General features: G+C 34.8%; 1 protein-coding gene across 10 annotated transcripts in view; it reads left to right on the top strand.

Annotated features, from left to right (window-relative positions):
• Nucleotides 1-23,207, top strand: part of ZNF280D (zinc finger protein 280D) — a 66,252-nt gene that overhangs the window by 24,079 nt on the left and 18,966 nt on the right. For 4 of the 10 annotated variants that reach the window (XM_042824249.1, XM_042824245.1, XM_042824248.1 and 1 more), the window contains 5 exons: nt 1,040-1,180; nt 2,887-2,949; nt 3,479-3,597; nt 3,785-3,821; nt 18,700-22,155. In XM_042824249.1, coding sequence (XP_042680183.1) covers nt 1,040-1,180; nt 2,887-2,949; nt 3,479-3,597; nt 3,785-3,821; nt 18,700-19,333 — 994 coding nt within the window. In that variant the 3' untranslated portion in view covers nt 19,334-22,155. The other 6 variants (XR_006169843.1, XR_006169845.1, XM_042824251.1 and 3 more) reach the window with 6 other exon arrangements.

The following is a 23,207-nucleotide window of genomic DNA, read 5'->3' as shown; positions in this document are numbered from 1 at the left end:
CTGCAATACAGAATATTTGACAACTTAATTTTGCAGAAGATGACTCAGACTTTCCACATACTGTGATTATAACTCTGCATTGTTTTTTTTCATAATTTTGTTGGTAATGGACTTGATGATGGAAAAACAGATGCTCTGGCAAGTTTTCTATTCTAAATTTAGATTTTTTTTTTTTCTCTGCGCAGAGCTCACAGTTATTGAAATATTGATGCACCAGGCAGATTTATGTTGAAAAGTGACCTGAGAATGGACTTTGTTTTTTGCAAGCGTAATGGAGAGAAAAGTGCTTTCCTCCTTTAGTTTATAAAGTGCTATTTGAACCTGTTATTTGAAAGGTTAAAGGTCTGGTTACCACAATTTGGGGAACTATTGAAAGAGTCAATAAGATAAAAGCAAGCTGTGGGGAATGGTCTCCTTACATTTACAATTTAATAGTTTTCACAATTCTTTAATAATTCCATGGGTCTTTTATGGACTAGAATACAATGTTGTTGGGTAACGTGCAGTAGCAATTCTCTGTCAAAGAGGTTATGGGTGCCTCCCTTTCAGTAAGGTGCTAGCACTCAGAATTTAGCTGTTTGAAACGTCTAAAAATAACCAGCAAACTTAAATAAGAGCAGGATTATGATCTTCATCTGTAGCTTTTCCAAAGGATGATGGGAAATCCATATTTTTTTGTGTTCACTGTGTGAATGAAATGTTTCTTTGAAATTCTTTTCAAGTAGAGAAAGACAACAGCAGCAGCTGAAACTGGAGGGTCTCATCTGCAGTATCTTGTTTCCAGAAATGCTCAGTAACAAATGACCTTAATAAAAAAAAAAAAAGTATAAGCTGTAATGACAGTAATTCAAGAAAAAAGAGACTTATGTCTACTATTATAAGCCATAATAAATATTTTTCTTTTTTTTTTTTTTTTTTTTTTTTTTTTTTCCCCCTCCAATATGGGCAAGCTTTTTACAGGTGTAAAGCAAAAGGTTTGGAATAGTTATGTTGTCCTGAGGTACTGATGTTAACTATGAACTTTTCCATATTACGTTAGGTGTCGTTTGGGAGCTCACAAATGCATTGAATGTTACTCAGAGATTAAAGATTTTGCAAGTCATTTTCCTGCGTATGTCCATTGTAGCTTATGCAGATACAATACTAGCTGTAGCAAAGCCTATGTGAATCACATGATGAGGTAAGAATTCTGTACGATTTTTTTGAATTATCACATACTTCTAAAGTTCATATAAGTTGTATGAAGTGTGTATGAACACGTTGTGACCTGGGTCTGATAGGGACACATGTATGTTGGATTTTCACTTCTAATGAGGACCTAAACCCAGTATTCTTCTTGTACCTTAAGAAGCTAGGAGTTCAGGCAGCTTTCTGTCTTACCTTCACAATTTCAGTGGGGTCTTTCATTGTCATTTCAGCCAGACTTAACAAATAATGGTTAATTGTTGCATATTCTCTGAGTTTCAGATTTAAGATCTCATCTGTTTTGCACAAGTGCTGAATATATAAACCCACTGCTATTGCTAATGAAATCCATGCTCAGAATGCCGTGTAAAGAATGTTTCAAATAGCATAATCAAATGGATACCACTTTCATCTGTGAAAATAGCAACATCTGATCTTGTCTGAGGTTTGTTGCTGTAAGATAGTTTAGGATATTCGTGATGACAGATGTAAAAAAGACTTCTAAGAAAACAACATGCAAGTTTTCAGAGCAGTGGGAGAATCACACACAATGAGTGGACATAGATCTCTTGGCACTGAGGTTAAAAAATATATTTGAAAACCTACTTGTTAATCCTGTGCCTTTGAAAGGTCAGATGTGTTGTGGCAGAAAGAAAAAAAAAACGAAACAATGCAATTGTCTTTTTAAAGATTTATGTTTAAAATGCCTTGATGTTTTTGAAGTTGAGTATACTTAAAAGTATGACTCATACACTTTTTTGTATATCTGTTGTGCATTGTCCTAGTCACATTAATGTCAATGTTCTTGTATGAAATAGCTTACAAAGTTCCATGCAGATAACCTGTGGGTTAACACAGGTTGCATGCTTAACAAATAATAAAAATTAATCTAACTAATTGTAATCATACAAGAAAAAAGGCAGAACAGAAGAAGGGAATCTACTGTAAAGTATTCCTGGTGTTGTCCATGCTCTGGCTGTTGTCCAGTTCAACCATGCAGCAAAACAACTAGTCTTTTGTCCTTTATCTCCTCAGTGCTCTCTCTTGACTGTCGCAGTACTTAGACCTCTTGCAGCTATCACCACCTAAGGAACAAGAAGTGGTGTGGAAGAAGGCTGTATGTTTTTTCTGTAGCAGCATCTGTATTTGGTTGCTTGCTTTTTCTTTAATACTGGGAATATATTATGTTGGCACGTGCTTAACCTGCATGTGTGATAACTTGAAGTCAGTTTTTAGTGTCTCTTGAGGAACTTTATGTTGAGTAAAACTTCTTCACCCTATAGCTTTCACTGTGTAACTTAAGCACGGTGCTTCAAGACCTGAATTGCTGATGGAAGCAAACTATGTTCGTGCAATACTGTGCCAAAAAAAATTGAAGTCTTGCCCGTCCCAAGCTCCTTACTAGAGAGCTCGAAAGTAGAAATGCTTGGTGTTCCTGAGGTTGTTTGTTTCTTCTGCTCTTCAGCACAGCGATGTGGAGTTTTCTTTTACCAGTGTTTTGAATTGGAGATGAGATTCACAAGCATGTACAATTCCATCAAATCAGTTTTTTAGAATAATGCAGGTCAGTAGTTGAACATTGTGTTTTCTTGCCTTGTCAAAAGCGAATTTCAGTACCGTGTGTAGTATGTAGGGAATATATGGAGTAATATACTTAAGAGAGACAGATTAAATTATGGTGGTTTGCTTTTTGTTTTTTAGTTTTCACAGTGCTCGTCCAAGTAAAAGATTTTGGATATACAAGAAGCATTCAGAAGAGCTACGGTAATTCTGCTTTTATTCAGTTGTAGATCATCCTCTTTTGCTTTATGTTAGTGACTTGACTGTTTAAAATAAATTAGAGCCTCTTGAATTTCTAGGCTTCCACAAACAGCAGAGAGGTGAAAATGTTGTGACTTCTACTAACAGTGTTCTCTTTTGTGACAGACTTTTTTTGTCCACTTTTGTTGAGTTTTCTCATGGCTTTTTTTAAAAAATGTTTCCATAGCTTCCTTTTCCAATTATTCATGATGTGCAAGGTTTGAAAGAGGGAGGTGGAAAAAACCAAGAAACTCAAATTCTGTATGTAGTACTACAGTATTTTTTTTTAAAGTACTTTGTATCTCCGTCTCAGCATGGAGATATCCTAGACAGTGACTGGAATTTCCACATGCAGTGCTTCTGTGAGTCACTTCATATAAAACTGCAAAAGCAGGGTTGTTTTTTTCTCTCTAGTCTGTCCAGTAGCTGCAGGTTAAAGCTGTTTTCACAGCCATATTGTGTTTACACATACTTTTTACTTTCTCTCCTCTAGAGGTGTGACTGTAGTATGTCTTAACTGTGATTTTCTGACTGATGGTTCTGGCTTAGATAGGATGGCCACACATCTGAGCGAAAGCCATGCTCATGCTTGTCAAGTTATTATAGAGAATGGTGAGTATGTGTAGTTGTTTTCTTATATAGTACACGTACAAGTACTCACATGAGGGTGCCTGTCCCTTATGGTAGTCTTTTTTTCAATTACATTCTAATTTCTTTGCGTAGATTTGAAAGTGAGTACTTGTGTATTTCCACATTTTTTTAAAGTATTTTTAACTTGATCCTTTATTCTTATTTTCAGTTTCTGTAGATTTACCAACTGCTGAACAAGTATCTGAGTAAGTTTTGTTTTACCACTCAGTATTTCTTCTTTTCCTTTGAATTCAGCGACAGATGGTCTAGAATTGTACTTTGAACTTGGATTTCTTCCAAATTCATTAGAACCAAGAATGTATGGAATGTACACTTAATGTGCTTTTACTCTTGACTATGTCCAGAATTGCAAGAAGGGGGAGGTAAATTGCCTAGGTCATAAAACAACCAGTTCTTGCAGTATTAAAATTTCTTGGTCCTAACTGCTAAGCCTAGGCCTAGAGCTACTGTTATTTCAAGTTGGTTTTAATATTAGCAATATTAAATGAGTGTTTAATGTTCTTTACACAATGTTGATATAAATACAAAAAGAAAGTAAAAAAATTTTACTGGACATAGGATACATTATTTAGAAATTGTTTTCTAAGTAATGTCATTTATTTGACAAAAGGTATACTAATTAATGTCTAATTTTTTAAATGCAAAGAAAAATTTGAAAAGAAAATAATATGGAAATTTTGGCTTTTGGTTTAAAGATTTGAAAAAGATCCTGCAATATTGCAGAGGCCACGTTTATGGATTATTTTTTTTTTAAATTATTAGAAGACTCAAATATGCTAAACCTTTCCCCGTTTGTGCCAGAGCAGTATCTGAGACTTTACAGTGTAGTTTGTGAACCTACTTATGCCTTAACTGAAGATTGTGAGGTATGCCAGTAGAAATAAACATTTGAGTTCTCTCATTTGAACCTCATTTGAAGGCAGGAGTGAAGATGTCAATTATACTGCAAAAAAGGAAGTTTTCAGAAGGCAGAAGAACATAGTTTAACCCAGATTTGACAGCAGGGTGTCACTGAATCCATATAACCTATAGTAGGATTCTAAAAGAGACTGGAGATTCTCATGTATGATGAGGACTTCAGCAGAGAGAGAGCAGTCTTCACTGGGCGTTGAAAGTATTCCCAATAGGTTATTTCTGATATAGTGAAAGGTGTCATGTTCATGCCAGGTAGGTTAGATGACCTTAAAAGGTCTTTTCCAACCCCAAACGTTCTATGATTTCATTACTTCCTGTTAATATTTATTACTTATATTGTTATATACTTGTCTATATAGTTGTTTTGTAACTTTAATTTTCTAATTAAGTGGCCAGTAAGAAAACATGCTGGAATAATATCTCCACTGATCCAAACATGGAAATATATTTATTTGGTTGCAAGTAATAATAGCACAAAAAGTGTGCTGTGAACTTCAAACCTCTAATAGTAACTGCTTAGCATTTGATCTAGTTGAATAGAACTTGTGAGTTGATAAGATGAATAACAGACATTGTTAAGAAGAATAGAAGTTATTTTGAAAGGAGCAGATGGGAAAGAAGTTAATTTGGAAAACCATTCCAAAAAAATATTTATGAATGAAATTTCTCTTCCTGGAGTACTGAATATTAAGATCTGACAAAATACTAGGAAAAGTCACTTAGAGTGAGCTGGGTATTCCCTTCATTAATCCAAGGTGGCTTGTGCTCTGTTTGGATTTCAGTGAAACTCAAACAATGGAAAAATAAATGTTGAGCTGTGATACAACTTTAGTAGCTGGATGTATGTGTTTGGAATTCATATCTGCTGGACTATATGTGAGGAAAGGTTACAGGTGTGTGGTGGGTACAGACGTATATTTGTGGCAGGCTGTTTTCAGTACTGCAGAAGTATCTTGTTATCTTGAAAATATTGCACAGATATCATACAAAAATATTTTAAGAATGTTAGACATGCTAAATATCTATTATGCAGAAACAGATGGGTAAGCACTGAAGGAGTAGATTTGAACTACAGTGAAGAATATGTATTCAGGTGTGTTTCCACAAGCTGTTAGTGTCTTACATTAGGATAGATGGGTAGAGCCATTATTTCTGAGAGCCCTGATTTTGCTGTTAGGTTACTTACTGGTTCCATGTGAGGTGGTATAAGCTGTTATTTAAAAAAGAAGAAAAGAAAAAAAATGACATTGATAGACCTGGTTAATCTCATGAATCTTGTCCTTTTCCATGTAATATTTTGCTGATAGTTGGGACAAGAATTTAATTGCTGAGTCTAATAGTGTAAGTTCATCTATGTAGCAGACCTTGTATTCATTATTTGCAGTACAGAGTACACACAAATATTTATCCTCATCATGCTGTGTGTTTAGTTTTGCAAGAAGAGGTACCTTCTTGCAAGAGGTAGACAGTGCTCACAACTTTCACTGTGTGGTTTCTCTGTGATATATGAATGTATCTTCTCATTCTTTGACCTGTAATTTGGTGAAGTGTGTGCTGCTTATGGATTTCTGCAACATTGGCCACAGTGACCCACAATTAGACTCTTGGATGGTTTTGGATCTTCTCTTGCACCTTTCAGACCTTGGTATCTTCTGTGGTCTATAAGAACGACTGCGTGTGTTATAAAACATCTTTATTGCTAATGACCAGACATGTTCTACAAGCTCTGTTCAGTATTGATGAGACTTGTGTTAGGACCAAGATTCTGTCATTAGTAGTACAGATAATCTAGGTGATATTCGAGCAGGATTTTCCTTTGAAATTGCTCCTTTACAAAGGTTGCCTTGTTTTATTGTTTGGTGATCCACCTTGTGCTGAGGGAATGAGCCTTGTTAACTATTCCACTACTCTTCTAATGCTCTACTCTCTGCTTTGCGCAACATTAACATATTTTTAAATGAACTGACAGTAGACATTTTTGTTGCAGGGGAGTTGAAAGTGAGCAGGTATCCTATGCTGCTTTGGCTCACTGATACATCATTGTGGAGCAGCAAATTGAACCCAGTCGAGCTTGGGATTATTTTGGTATGTAAGCGAACAAGCATCTGACCAGACCTTTTCTTATTTCTTCATGCATTGAAGCTGTGGGGTATTCTCTCTTTACATCTTTCAGGCAGCAGGTCTGGTCTTTTCTCCATTACTGTAGTGTGGCAAAGGCTCTTCTGTGTTTTTGTTCTCTGCTTTGCAGCATTAATTTACAGCTTTTGGGGGCTATAAAAATCCATGGAAAAAAGACGTATCAGTAGTTTCGTTTATGTGATGTAGTGTTTCTTTGCTGCTCATTGTCCCCTCGAGTCTGTCAGTATCATTCAGAGTTAGAGTAGTGTATAAATGATGGCATATACTTAATAGCACCAAAGCCCCTTTTGTTCTGAATTTGATCTTGGCTTTTGAAAGTTGAGGGATTTGTCATTCTCTTTGGGTATTCACTAAAACTTACAAGTCTTTATCAGTTTAATAATAAAGTTGTGTTTTTACCTAGCAATGTCTTTACAGCATATAGTGGTAAATATGCTTTGGAAGACTCGCATCACATGTAACTACGTAAACTGAATCTTGGCCAAAGGAATTTGTTAGCTGTACCTTAATGGCTAAGCTTCTCTTGGCTCCTAAATACTGTAGGAGGAAAGCACGTGATGGAAACAGATGTATTTGCTGAGCCTTGATTCTGAGAGTGCAGCAGCCTCAGTTCATTCATACCTTGTTCTTTTGCTATCATCTCTCATCTTCCAAGATGCTCTCTCAAGCTGCTAAGACATCTGCCGATTTTGGTATCACTGCTTCTGATTTCATCTGTAGTTCTAGATAATCTGTGGCAAGTTCATCCATCAAGGAGATGTCTAAGTATATGATGAGTTTTCATTTTGTCATGATGACATCTAGTGTTCCTCCAGACTCAACCTCCTGCTTACAGTGGATATATTTCTTGGTTGAATGTCGCATTTATCAGCTTCCAAGTAACTTAATAGATAATCTTACTCTGTGGTCAGTTGTTACCTCTTCCTGATTAAAGAGATCTGATGAACAATCTGACAAACACAAACTATTCTTGATTTGCAACTCTTGCTTTATCTGCATAACCAAATTCTCCAAAGTTAATCTGTTTTGGCTGATATTTTTGTCTATTCCCTTTTAATGTAGAAACAGAAACAATTTTAACTGAGCTTTTGCAGCCACTGTGTTATTGCTAGTAACAATGAAGATCATGTCATCCATTGTCTTTAATGCATATTTTTGAATGAGCACTACTCAGTCAGTACTCTTAAGTCTTGTTCTTTTTGCTCCTTTTTATTCTGACAAAGTGTGTTCTGTCTTGTATGCTGTTCAATTTCAATCATCATCAGCTATGTACTAAAGTTTTTCTTACAGGACTTGCTTCTGTTTTGGCACAGTATTCAGTAAGTGGGATCGCTTTTTCATTATGAACATGCTTTTGTAATTCAGAGGAAGCTGAATCTGAGATATTTCACTTGCATTCAGGTTTGTCAGCAACCAAAATCAGAGTATGATTGCAGATTTTTATGGCTTTGAAAATTCTTCTCTAAGAATTTACTGCAAACTATACTGGATTGATGCTTTGCTTTGAATTTAGATGATTTGGAAGGTTATCATTTGTTTCTTTTACAGTTTTGCTCTGGAAATTAATTTTAAAAATGTCTAGTTAAAACACTTGAGTTACCTACAGATTTCTAGTCTTGTGTAAGCAAGGGTAGCAAAACAGTTTATGTAGAAACAAGTTGTATCGTGGCATCCTATTTCCATTTACATGAAGTTTGGAGAAGTTACTTAAGTGAAAAACTTGCACTATAAAAACAGTACTAAATCATGTAGATAAACCTGCATGACTCATGCTTTACTATCCCTGATAGTCCTGATTGCTACCAGCTTACATGAATAATGCAGCATATTGGACTATGTCTGCAAAGACAAAGCGTGAGGGTCTGACAAGAAAGTGAAAGTTTGTTTTAGGCTTTAAGAGAAGTGAAAATATTTGTGACTCCTCAACTTTGTATGTAATTACACTTATTTATTCATAATTATAGTAAGCTAATTTGTAGCTGTATCCATTGCTAACCTATCTTACAAGTGAGAAACTGGAGACTGTATCAAGAAAGATGAATGTTACCATCTTTCCTTTTTCATTCATTCATTACCAGTGTTAAATGCGTTAGCATGGAAGTACCTTTTTCTTCTGACTATTCATTCACCTGTACCACACCATAGTAACATTTCTTCAAAGTGAATTTTTTTGCATGGAGTGGTAAGGGGAAATTGAGCTTTACTGAATCCCTTGCCCTGTTTAAAGATATTTAAAGTATTTTCTACTAAGAAGTCTATGGGTTTTGTTTTTAGCTATTTAAATATACCCCAAAACAACAAAAACCAAGATGAAGGCTCTTCTATTCTTTGGTTGCAAACAACTTGTTCATAGTTCTTGGATATGGTTGAGCTGAGTAGCTGGAAGGTACCTTAAGCCAGTCAGTTCCGGCTTAAGATGTTAGCTGGAGCTAATTGTCCTAGAAGAGGTTATTTCTGGTTAGGAATGGTCAGAAAATGGATGTTTGGTGAAAGATTCCAGCTGTTTTCAGTACTGCTTAACCTAAATATGGTATGGGAGCGACTGTGCGGCTTTAGGGGTGACTTGGCAGATCCTTGGGAAGAGTTATTCATGATTTAAGCTATGTGTATACACAAATGTATATACATTCCTTAATGTGAAGGCAAGCAAAGCTGTGACTGCATGAATTTCAGAAATAAGTCATCTGTGTTTGGACATCTAAATGTTTGCTTCTTTTGTTGACTCCAGATCTGTGTTCCATTAGCCCAGCGTGACTCGTTGTGTAGCAGACGAAGTTTCAGATCAACCTGAATTCCAATTTAAAGTATCTAAAGGAATGCTCTTAATAAGCCAGCTTTTATTCTGTAATCAAAGCCTGAGTCTCTTTGTTTTTGTGGCCAGTACTTCCTATTAAGTATGTCAGTCTGAAAATTTTTCTTCAGCTGTTACATTTTGTCTGAATTTTTATTTGATGGAAGACTGGCAATTAGGGATTGCTTTTCACTGTTCTTAACTGGAAATTTATGTACAGTAAAGAATCTTTTGGGAGCTGTAGAAAGATTGCAAAATTGTATACTAAGGGGCTGTATTTACTAAAGATCACAATTTTTGTGTTGTTTTCCTAAGATGATGTGCAGAAGTACTGTAGATCCAGTTACATAAGAAAGTAATTTGCCTGAGTTGCTTTTTGAACATGTGAGTTGGAACTCTTTGGAAACTGAACTACTGGATCCAAAGATTTAAGGTTTCTTAGCATAAAAGTCAGGAACGTAACATCATAGAGTGACTGTCTTCTCTGGTTTTTGCTAATTATGAATTAGGGCTGCGTTCAGAAACCTATTCTGAAGTAGAAACAAGGTTGAGAATATGTATCAGTAATCCAGGTTGAACTGTATTAACCAAGAGGTGGTTATAACAAAACCTTATCTTGTTTGCTTTCAAAACACTATAATCTATCCTGTATATTTTCAAGATATTTAAAACAATAAACGGGTATTGGATTCAGATCATAGCTGGTGAATTTTTATGACAAAACTTAGGTTTATTAATTCAACAACAACGTTTTCTCCTTCAGTGTCTGGTTTGTCTAGGTTGTTTTGCCCTTTCCAGAGTAATTACTGATTGGTTTTGGGCAAATGCGATTTTGAATGGATTTGTTTAAACTCTTGTATAGAAATGATTAAAACAGTGAAGTTAACCTAAATATCTTGTGCTGCATTATCTTCTACTGATATTGCTACTCATGATTAAACACTTCAAAGTATTTTAAATCCCTAACCCCAAAAAAGTGTTATCATTTGATTTACCCTGACACTTTTTCTTCCTGTTACCTAGGTGAGCATTGCAACAGTGGTGAAATACCAGTTATAAAAAATGCGTATATATTTTCCTAGTTACCTCTGCCATGGTTTGTTCCAAATTAAGGTGTAAAAATAAAAAATAAATAGTTGTTTACCTGCTAGAACATTTAATGTTACTAGAAGGTGTACATGGTGTGCTGGAAGGGTGGGCTGAAGTTCTTAAAAATAAAAATTCTTGAAAGGGCCTGTTTTTAGCACCATTTTAAAAATTAATTTAGGAAAACAGATGTGGGTGCATACCAACCTAGTATTAGTGTACTTTTTCATAAAATTTAATTTGATGAAGCTGTTTCTTTTGTCAAGTGTGTTGTACTCTGCAGACAGCCATTAAGGCTCAGTAAGATCATGAATCATTTAATTTATGATTAATAACATAATTCAAGTAATAACAGACAGCGCCATACTCCAGCAGAATTAATTTGCTTTTAATGCAGCATCAACAAAGAAGATACAGATGTAAGCAATTTTAAGGTATTTGTGCAGGTTTTTTATAGGACACTTTTGAAAGCTTAGCTTTTATATTAGAACAAGGGTTGTTAGCCTGGTTAAGATAGTTCTTGCTATCTCTACAATAGCATTTTCTTTTCCAAATACAGAAAATCAATGTTAGTGATATTGTGATAAGCTGTTTAATTAATGTGGTTTGAAAAGTCAATAGATCTTAATAATTTATAACTCATCTAATGCACTGACTGTGTTTTGAAGGAAGTATCTCCTCCAAGCTGTAGTTGGAGGTCAGTTGCAGTGTTTTACAGTTGCTCTCAAGTAAACCACAACTTTGTCCCGAGGAATTGGGTGGGTGACGGTAGATATTTAAAATAAATATACACTGTTGACCAGAGTATAGTTTTATGATCTCAGCAGATTTGTAATTTCAGGTCTTAAATACTTGAATCGTTATTTAAAAGGCCTTTATGGTAAGGGAACTATTCTTCTTGTAGTGCTAGAAGTACCAGTAGCAGTCTGAAGACTGATTGCTGTTTTTCATGAGATTAAATTGCTGGAACAGGTTACGCAGAAGCGATTTATATCACAGTTTCTGTACAACCAGTAACGTATTTTAGAATCCTTAAATGTTCTTTTAGAACCCTGAAGTACATTTAAGCTCAAAATTAAGTACAGACTTTGAAAATTGATTTCAAATTACCAAGTTACTTTCTTAGTTGCTGTAAATATCTTCATCTTTTGTCTCTGTTTTACTATACAGTATTGAAAATATTGAATCCTAATTCATTGTCCACTAGGTTAAAGACTGAAATCTCCATTAGAGTGAAAGAAGCTAAGTTGGAGGTAACGTCTTTTCTTCTCTCCACAAAATATAAAAAATATCTCTGAACTTCATAAATAATCTGAAGACATGATAGAGTTCTACTTTAAATATACATATCCGACTGTTTCAGTAGTTCAGAAGATACGCATGGTGCTAGGAAACAGCTTTCTGTGTTTTACTACTGCAGTGGTGGGACACTTCTATTAGGTCAGCCACGGAAACGCCCAGTTTGTAGTCAGTCTGGCTGGTTGATTTGTAGATCAGAAGCCAAAGAAGGAATGGTTTGGTTGTCTTACGTATGTATCTTCAGGGAACCTCAAAATTGACTTCAGATACAACCTGAGATTTGGCTATGGACTGATTTCAAACTCTTCTTTACTTATTTTATTTGTGTTGTTTTTAAAGAGGAAAATCTTTGGAAATGCCTCATGAGGACTGAATGGCTTTCTTGCTAAGCATATGTGCTATTTATGTAGCAATCTGACAGGCCTGTCTGTCTTCATTCAGTTGTGTTAAAGGTGAAAGGATTATGAAGCATAAACAGCAGAATCTTTTCTGTCCATAAATCCTGTTACCACTTTAGGCATATTTGTTTTTTTTGTTTCTTTTTCCTTTTTTCATGCTTTAGAATGTTTAGAATGCATTTCCTACAGTTTCAGTGGGGGGCCAGCTGTGTAAGAATTAGAAAAGACCTGGAATTTCTGTATTTTGCTTCACAAAATGTTGTTTCACAATTTTGATTTTCATTTAAAATACAACAAAAAGAAAAGAACAAAACCAGAGCCCTTATGACTGGAGAAGGTGGAGAATACAGACAAAATAGCTATGTTGGTTTTAGCTCTCAGTTGTTACTTGGAGTATAAGCAAGACTTGTCAGAACTGTGAGTTGCTTTTCACTGTGGTTTCGGCCACATTGAAGCTCTGGTTACTGGGTGCTGAACAACCAAAAATTAAAATGGTCGAATTCAATTGTTTAAAAACATAGCATATGAGATCTAGAGAGATAAGACAAGAAATCTTCGATTCCATATAGTTCCTCTGTTGAGTGGGGAAGGCTCAATGAGACCTGAGGAACATGATGGGTAGAAAAGAAGGTTCTGTAGTAGAGCAGTGTAGAATGTGGAGGTGGAGACATGAATTTGGAAGTGTTTCTTGTCATGGATTTTATGTCTATGGGAATAGTACAACAGAAATACAGCAAAGTGTGATAGAAGTATAGCAGGGGCTCTTTTAGAAGATAGCATAAGCTTAGCCTGACCATACACCTTCAGGATATTTGCTGCATGATTTGGTCTCACTGAAGCAAAATATACCACCTCTGTGGAGACAAATATTAACAATATATAATACTGTTGATGCGGGTTTAAAATATCTTAAGAGTTTGTAATACAAGTGGTTGAGGTGCTTATATTTCTGTGTAAAAACCTCTTTTATTGTAAAACCAGAATTTACTTATTTGGACAAAAACTAGGTTTCTTAATTTTTTTTTTTTTTTAAGCACGTATAGTTTTTTTAATAAGAGTAAGATAATATATGGACGAAATGCCCTGTGATATATGAGAAGCTTTTAGAAGACTGCTTTGACAATTTTTCCACTGGCAATTTAAAAAAATAATAATTACTTTTTCTACTCTTCTTTAAAAAGAAAAATAAAAAAAAATCTGATCATGTTGTTCAGAGTTCAAAAATTACTTCATTGGGTGGATGCATTACAATAGACTCAGGCTTGTCCTGTGGTGAGCTTTCTGCTAAGAATCGTCTTTATAATTAATTTAAAGACATCTGTAGGGCTAAAACACTGTAATGCTTTAGTGTGCTAACCTCAGTTTTCTCTTTCTTGTTTTTCTGTTGGTGTTTTAGCAAAACAGATTTGTCAAATTAGTTGTTCTGGGTTTTTTGTTTGTTTGCTTTTACCTTCCAAATAAAATGCTGTCAGGACATAGTTCATGAGATCCTGTTCAGTAAGGGGTATTTACAATTGCATACATGAAAAAGGCTACAAGGATTGCTTTAAAGCTGTGTTGTTTTTTTCCCTTAACTTGCAAGATTTTGCTAACATCTGTATTAATACCCAGTGTCTGCTTCTTAGTAGATGTATGGGATGTCAGTGTGAATTTGTCTCTGCAACTTTATTGTAATCAACTGGTCATGGATAAAAAATAAAACATCTTTAATTATTACAGAAAATTTCAAGACCTAGTTTACCTGAAGGAAAAACAGAAACGCCAACATATGAAAGAAAATACAATAATTAGCTGCATCTTGGAGTTCAGTTACATAAAATAATACATGCTGTTATTTCTCAGGTAGTTGAATATTTTAATTAGTGTTTTCATAATGTGTTTTTGTGTGACAAAAACTTTTGAGTGGCAGTCAAAATGTACTCAAAGAGACACAAAGAATTTAGGATCTAATTGTCAAAACAGTGCTTAACCTACAAATAAGTCAAAGTTTCTGATAAATTGCACACAGTGTTAAAAAGATTTTTTTGTATTATTGTGTATGAATTAACAGCATCGAAAGAGAAAATGGGGAAGAATTATACATTGTATAGTAGTAAATGTTAGTCCTTGGGAATTCATTTTGTTTTGTAGCTGTTACAGCTACAGATCTAAGGAAAATAATAATTGCGGGTTTTTTAATGTTTGTCTGGGAAAGTAGCTCAAATTGTACATGGCTTTGGGCACATAGTGTGGGCAGACTTAAATATATGTGTATGTATACGTTATTACTCCAGATCCCATGGCCTGAAGTATCTTACTCCAATTAGTAGTCTTCAACAATTTTAATGCAAATTTAACCTTTAAAAGCTCAGTCAGAACACTGTTTCAGTCATTGTAAATATATTTGTAGTACCTCTTTTTAAAAAGTAAATTAAAAAGCAGTTGTGTGCTTTCAGTTTCTCTTCATAAGTTATTTTTCTTAGAAAAGGTTCTCCATTACCCTTCTTTAGTCGTATGCAGAGTACCAAATAATTAGAATTTTATTTTCACTTCTAATACTTAGGAATTGAGACTAAGTGGTTCAGGTATGAGAAGCTAACTCCATCTTTAAACTACGGGTAAATCATTATAACTGAATGCTATGTACTGCATTTTCCTATCTTTACATTTAATTAGGTAAAATTAACATCAATATATACACCTGCTCTTTGTTTCCTGTTGATGAGATTCTTGAGGACTCTGTTAGAAGTTTGAACTTGTTAGGTGCGTTCATGAATCGGAGCTTCTAGTTCAGTTTCCTCAAAAAGAAATTTAGTTTGCACACACCAGAACAGTTCTGTAAACCAAACCAGTGTGTGGGAACAGTTAGGAATTTGCCTCAAGACTATGCTGTTGGGTCGCACCAAAGTAGATGCAGCTATAGTACTGATTTTGTTACCTGTAAGTACAGTCCGCAAACTGAGGGTCTTCATGTGCATACCTTGCAGCTGTTGTGTATGCAGATACGTAAATGTCACCTGAAGCTGTGTGGTTTCTTTTCTTGCTGAATGGTTTTTTAGGGGCTTAATATGAAATAATAATGCTCTAAAGAACATTAAGTGAATGTCCATTGCAAAGGGCAACAAAGAAAACTTGAGCTAGTAGAGTTTAAAAACAAAACAAAAAACAACAATCAGAACCACCAAAACTGAAAAAGAGACAGAGCACAGCAAGTATGCAGAGCCGATCTTCCTTCAGCCTCACTTAGTTCCCAGATCTTACATTTTGTATACAATAAGGAAAAATTCCTTTTAATTTCCAAGATTCTCTAGTTTTTGTGGTATTTGTATGCTTTCATTTAGTAGATTCGTCTCTTGGGCTCAAAATTGTCTTCTTCAAGTAGCCTTATTTACAAGTTGGAGTTCATACAGGCAGTACAGCGGCTGGTTCATTAATACAGCCCAGTTTTCACAGTCTGTAGCCATGGCTGGTGGCATGCTTTAGAAAATGAGTTTGTTATTTTATTAAACAATAGCCAGGTTTTATATTCTAACTTTTCGCCAAAATCCTTGATGTTTTCATTTTCCACATCTTGGTCTCTTTATTTTTTTTCTACAGCTCTTACACAATACTGTCTGCATATAGACTGAAAGAGTCTTTCATTCCTAACATTACTTAGAAGTCTCTTTTTTCTTTTTTCAGCTGCTGACTTACTATCAGAACGACTTTTTGAAATTCCGTATGGCATGGGTTTCTTTTTTATTGAGGGGTTGAGTGTGTCACAACTACTGAGTTTTTGCTTATTCATCAGCAGTTGTCAGCAGAGGTAAACTGTTCCATTGGAGGGTTGTTCAATGTAAAGGACCTTACTGATGTGTTCAGCAGTACTAGATCACTATTTTCTGTATATTTGTTGTTGTGGTGGTTATTGCCTTACATAGGCTGAGCAGTTTTATTTTTAAACTCTGTTTTATTGGTATAAGACATTGGGGAGTTTTTTCTTCTGCGTGAGAAATGAATGTAGAAAGTTTTTCTTCCTTCCCATTCCACAGTTCTCGCACTTCACCAAAAATGATTTGATAGCAAAGAGGGCTGGATTTGGTCGAAGTTGGGGTTTGATTGTATGAAGATAAGGGAGACTGTGATGGATTTCCATTTTATGTTAAAGTAGGTTTGTCCTTTCAGAGTTCCTTGGTGTGAATGGTGTGTGAATGTAATCCATCTGCAGTGCCCTGTGTGGAACCATTGTTGTCAGTGCTAATGAGGAATTAGTTATTGCTTTGTTTAAACCCATTTTTGCATACCTGTGTTCAAAAGTTGTCAAGTAAAGCGTATTATTTTGCTTGTTAACTCTCAACTTCAGTTCTCAAAGCTGCTTGTTGAAGAGTAGCAGCTAAAGGTAACATGAACAGTTTCATAGAGTTTATTGGATTTTCATATGAATGCAGTTGTAAGTATTTACTAGAATTTCTAAGGCTCTGTATAGCTAAAGTATTTTTCTGGAATAGGTGAGGTAATTAGGAGCAGATGTGGTAAGGCTAATTATCATCTGTAGCTGCTGGGTAGTGAGCCTAGCTCCTGTGCTGGAACTTTGTCTCAAGTTTTTTCTGAATCATTACATTTTCTTTTTATTTCTAGTAGTTTGAGTTGGAGGAGAATAATTAATAATAATAATAATTCATAAAAATTCAAATTAGAATAGAAAAAAATGTACGTTGGGGAGTATTGTTTATTGTGTTAGCCTAATAAGTGAAAAAAGCATGCATACTTGTCTGTCAGTAGTAGCTAATTCAAGTTGTAATTTGGCAGATAAGTTTATCTCCTGAGTTAATAACTGATTATGAATGAAGAAATGGTGTCACAGTGAAATTATTGTTATGACTATCTCAGTAGGCAGTAAGAGTTCACCATTTAAGATTCTTTGTAGTCTCTTACCCCATTCAAAATATTCCTGTGTCGTAAACCTAGGTAGGAAGTTGAATATTCTGGAATTAGCTTCTTTGAGTGAAAGTAAAACTCAAAAACAAACTTCTGAGTGTTTGTAGCTTGTAGCACCTGGGCTAGACTTTTGCTGTGCAGTTCAATATCACTTAGCGTGTAGGCGAATGACATTAACTTTTAGTTTGAAAATATATTGTAAAAATTTAATAGCAAGAATCTGGTTATTTCCTGTTCCTTGAACTGCCCATTGCTTAGCAAGTGGGTTTAGCCAGAAATGGTTTCAAGCATATTTAAAATTACTTGAAAAAAGCACAGATGCTTTTTTGATGCATATAATACTTGATGATGCCATCTCTCTTGCATTTCTTATCTGCATATTACCATTCAAATACTATTTGCAACTTTTAGACTCAAACATTAAACTGGGATATGTACTTGCTCCAAATTTCATTTCCTATATAGAACTTTCATCTGAAATTCAGCTTGTTCTTCCATGCCCTCTGCCACCTTTCACTATTTTGGGGTTTTTTTTTGTCTATTTAACATCACCATTTAGGGCAGTTAGAGCTACTTGTCATTCTGAAGAATCTTGAGTGGGTTTCCAACTATGTTTTTACCGAGCCTAAATCTTCACAGCAAAAAAATGAGCTTCCTCATTGAAATGATGAGAGAAGCCTGATGTTCCTATAACAAATGAAGAGAGATATCAGAAGGCAGGGTTTTGTCTGTTGGCATATGAATGTGAGCAGTTTGCATACAGCACGTGACTGTTTTTGTCAGTAAAGGTGGCATCTGAAATACATAGTTGAATCTCTTTGGAGGATTCTCATCCCTCTCGCACTTCCCTTTCCTGATCACTTTACAAAACTGCATGTGGCTTTATTGAAATAATACAAAATTAAACAATAACTATTTTGTATAAATTTTTTGTTGTGTTTTCTGTGTTACTATATAATAAGATTCTCATTTTTTCTTGCATGTATCAACACTGTTCTTTCCTCTTCTCTATCACCATGTGGTTTTACTCTGAAAAGTGACTAAAAATGCTCGTTCACCAATTTACTTGTTGAAATACTGCAAATTTCTAGTTGATACTAAATTTTAGATTTGAATTAATTGTGGTTTCCAACAGCTAGCTTTTTTCTTTCTTTACACGTGTTAGCAGTGCAGATTCAGTTTATCAGTACAAAAGTATGAACTGGCTTATTTTTCTTGCACATCATCAACAGAAGTTTTGATTAGTTGTATCTGCATTTGCGTCAAAGAGCAGCTTAAATGCTGTATTTTTTAAAATTTCACATGAGAAGAAAGAAATAACCTTCATTTCTAGTGACGAAATGCAAGAATTAAAGAATACTAAAGCTGAATATATAAATGGGTAAGAAAAATGAATTTAAATTCACGCCGTCTTGCTATGAAAACTTTTAAGAAATAACAAATAGGAAATCTGCAATGCCATTTGGCTGTTACTTTGCAGAGTATAGCCACTTGTTGCTTTATTACAACTTTTAGAAAAATAACATTTTGTTTTTTCAGCAAACAGGAGCTTGATTCTTCAGAGGAAACAAAAGAATGCAATAGAAACCAAAATGAAATTGCATCAGTTGAAAAGACTGAAGAAAATTCATCATTGTCAGATACAGAAAATGTTCCCAATTTGGAAGTCCATGATAACAGCACGAAGAAATCTTTGCATGAGAAAGGAACGTGTTGTGATTCAGATCATAATAAACAATTGGTAGGCGAGAAACAAAAATGTATTCATGGAGAAAGTGAGTTGAAAGCTTCCCAAAGATCAGATGATGTTGTCTTGACTGATCAGACTAAAGTGCAAAACTTGGATAAAATTACACTTTCAGCGATGAACGCAAAGGACTTAAAGCTAACTTTGGGTGAAGATGTTAGTTTTGAGCAGTTCTTGAGAAAAAGAAATGAACCCGAATCAGTTAGTTCAGACATGAGTGAACAAGGCAGTATTCATTTGGAGCCTTTGACTCCGTCAGAGGTACTAGAGCACGAAGCAACTGAAATTCTTCAGAAAGGTAATGTTGCACCTTCATCAAAGCAAGCTGAACAACTCTCTGAACAAACAGACAAGACTTCTCAAGATGGCAGTCCCAGCAGAATGGAAACAACTGTAAACAAAACAGATGAAAATGAAGCAAGCTGAAATTACATTCATTTCCTTGTGTGTTATATATAATGATAGGAACACCATGGACCATTCCTGATGAGTGTGCTCATTGATGCTAATGGTTTGGGGGTTTTTTGAAAGGGAAATTTGGCATATGGAGATAAAATATGTATGCACAACTGAATCAAGTAAATTTAGAAAAGATAATGTCTTTTTAAGTTTCTCTGCTTGTTTCTTCTCTCGTATATATGAATAAACTGAGTTGAAAGGAGGAAAAAAATCTATTTTTTGTATCTGGAATAGATTACTTGCTAGCCAAGAGAAGATTTTAAAAACTCTTCTAATGAAGTGGAACTTAGTATGAATTTAGTTCTAATGCTGAAATGAAGCACACTTGTAGCAATGGTTGTTGGTCTGCTGATAGCTGGGTAAACACAAGCTTTGGATTTGGTATCACATTCCTTTCTGTAAAAGCATGTAAACAATTTTATGAATCTATGCACCTCTGTACAGGTGTAATCCTGCCAGACTGTAGACTTGACTTAAACTTTCAGTGAAAGTGGAAATATTACAATAAAATATATATATTTGTGGGGTTTTCAGTATGCAGACTGTGCAGAAATACCAGACGTAATTGTAAAAAGTAGGACATACTGCTAAAAGTGCTGTAGCTTTTAGGCTTTTACCATTGTTTTAAATATTCTTAGTGGTAGACCCATAGGAATGGTCTGTAAGGCAAACCAAAGTATGGTTTAGTGTAAAAATTGTTTTAAGCAAGAAGGAAAACCCCAAACTGGAAGTACCAGCTGGCATGCATTCTGCCATTTAACAGCTGCTACTTGCTGACTCTTAGAAAAAAGGACACGAGAGCATATACTGTGGGAATGTACAGTTCAATTTCACAAGTTTTTGTAGTCTAAGTTATATTCAAAAAGATAGCTGCTGGGGTTTTTTTTGGGTTTTTTTTTTTTTTATGGTTAGCAGTTAGATGTAGAAATGAATATGACAGTAGCTTGCTCATACAACTTCCTTGCTCCATTGGAAACATTCAGAATGTGCTTTTGACCTGGTTTTGTTTTTAATGTGTTAAATGTTTTGAACAGCTGTTAAAGCACTGCTGTAAATTATTCCTTTTTTGAGTAAATATTTGCAACAAAATTTTGTCTTTGTGAATAATTTCACTGCTCAGCTTGAAACTTTGGGCATAATATTCCCACCTTCTTATAAAAGACTTGGGAGCAGTTTGCAGGAACAGTTTCATTTCAAAATTTTCGTTTTAAAATTGTGAGTTTGTTGCTTAAGTGATTTTTTTTTTTTTTTTTTTCTTTTTTTGTTTTTAAGAATTAAATGAGCAAGTGCCTATGCATAAGAATATTTTTCTAGCTGTGTGTTGTGGTTAGATGTGCTGACTTTTCCAGATTACGTGGAAATATTTTTCTGGACCATCAGCATGCAATTGAAGTTCGCTTTGTCCTTCTGTGTTGTCTAGACTTGGCTTCTAAATGAGTCTAATCAGCAACAGCATTAACCTGTAGAGACCATTCTGATGGTTGTTGAAGCCTCCAAATAAACCACATCTCAAAATTGCTTAAGACTCTGAAGAGTCACATGAATTCAATTTTAAATTGCTCCTTAATTTTCATCCATGCAGGTGAAATCTATGCCTTTTTAAAAGAAAAGTGGAATGACTTACGTAGTCACAGCTCTTCTGCTTTAAGAATTAAAAAAAATAAAATAAAAACAGACAAAAAAACTGAGAACAGTAAGTGGCAATATTCTTCTCTCCTTTAAAGTGATACTGAAATTGTTAATTTGAGGTGTTAATAACAAGTCTGTTGTCTTCATGCATGTAGACGTGAGGGAATATAAAATACAGCATCCTAAGAAAGATAGTTCAGAGAAGTAAACCAGCTATGGAACCTCTTGTGTATGTTACTGAAGCAGCTCATGAGTGCATATAAACAAAGAGAAACCTATGATATTTTTAATCTGAACGTTGATTTTATGTGCTAATTAAATATTTTGAAAAATTCATACGTGGTGTTGGCGAAGATTAACTTCAAGTGGAACCAGTTCTATGATACTTGCTTGTAACTTCCTCACGTTTGTCTTTTATGCAATTAAATTTTTAAAATATTTGCTATTTTAATGATATGAATTTGGACGAAAACATAGTTTGAATGCCCCATGCTTTTGAGAATATGTGGAAAATGAAACTGAGACTGGAAAAACCTGACTATTTGACAAAAACGTGAATTCTCAGACACTTAATATGTAGAGGGTTGTTCATTTCAGTCTGTGTAGAGAATGCATATACATTACGAGAGTAATGTTAGGTCTAAAACCATCCAGATGTTGAACATCTGAAATAGCACCCCTTCCAAATGGAGCAAGAGAGTACTAGATAGTTTTTTGTAGCAAGACCATCAGGCTGTTTAAACAGACCATTAAATTATATAATGAAAGCAGTGGTATGCTGTTTTTGTGAAGAACTAAAAATGTATTTGTTTTTTCTTTCTGAAGAAATCTGTTATCTTAACACTGCAGGAAATTGCATAATTATGGAAATTAATCCCTTTCCTGTATTCTGTTTGGTTCTTAGAGCAAAGCTAAATAGATGCTTTTGGCTTAAGTCAAAGATAATTTACACTGACTGCATTTGAGTTATTTGTATGTAACTGCACATAACTTACTTTTTTGTTTCTGTGTCGCGAAAGGTTTTTCTTATTTTGCAGCCATCATCAGTTCTTTCTCTGTGCCATCTTTCTTTTTGAACTTAGGAGAACATTTGAGCTCAAGTTTACATTGCCTTGCAAAAAAAATTAAATTCAATTTAATTCTCGGTGTCCATATTGGAATATATGTTTCACTTCTGCAGAGATTAACAATATTTACTTGAATTATAATTTCATATTGGATATGTAATTTACTATTTTTGAAAAAGATACATGCCATGTGCACATTAGCTTTGTTTCTGTTCGGTTGAAAACTACTGAAAATCAGTAGCTTATGGTCATTTGGTGCTTCCTCAAGTGCAGCGAATGCTTCAGTTTGTCTTGCACAGTTTGGGCAAAAAAATACTGCTTTTCAACTAATTTTAGAGGATTGTAGACAAATTCCTATTGTCTGGGGGGTTGGAGGTTCATGGTCCTTGAGGTTACTTCCAACCCTGGCCATTCTGTGATTCAGGGGGAGAAAGCGTTGCCAGAAGAACAGGCACGGAGTACCCAACAGCAGCAGGTTGTGATGCTATTGGATGTGAGTCTATTCACTTTTTATGGCTGGATCTCCAGAGATGTTACAGGTTCTGTATATTTTGATCAACTGTTGTCACCAAAGTTAGAATTTTTAAGTATGGCCTTTGCATCTTTCAGTGTAAAGGCTTTAAAAGGTGTAATACAACTGGCACTATTTGCTTGCATGAAACATGTTTATAGCAGTAAGCAAATTCTCAGTATTTGGTTTATTGCATATTGCAGCATCTTACTGCGGAAGTTACAGAAGACTAATTCTAAATATGATTCTGAATTCAAATGTTATTTGCGTAGGATTTCTAAAGATTAAAAACTTGTCTACAACCCTGGAAAATGTTAATCTCTCACACTTTAATCTTTGTTTACTTCATATATGAAATCTCATTACTACATAAATCTGAGACAGAATGGAGGGATGTGAAACGTAGCTTAATTAGGAAAATTTCAGGCCCAAAGGAAACTTCCAGTAAAAACTGAAGCTGGTGGAAGGATAGGAAGTCGTAACCATGCCGAACCGTTACTGCACGTGCGCAAATTTTGCTTTGCAAAAACATGCTCACACTTACAGGCAACTATAGTGAAAACAACTGGGTTTCATTTTCCCTGATGTAGATGAAGAAAGAAAAAAGAAAGCTCTTTTTTTGATTGTTAAAAAG

This window comes from Centrocercus urophasianus, unplaced genomic scaffold (assembly GCF_019232065.1).
Source record: "Centrocercus urophasianus isolate 14NV4802_14NV808 unplaced genomic scaffold, USGS_Curo_1.0 seq_23, whole genome shotgun sequence".
Lineage (NCBI taxonomy): Eukaryota > Metazoa > Chordata > Aves > Galliformes > Phasianidae > Centrocercus > Centrocercus urophasianus.
Note: the sequence above shows the minus strand (reverse complement) of the source record. Positions and strands in the feature narration are given on the sequence as shown.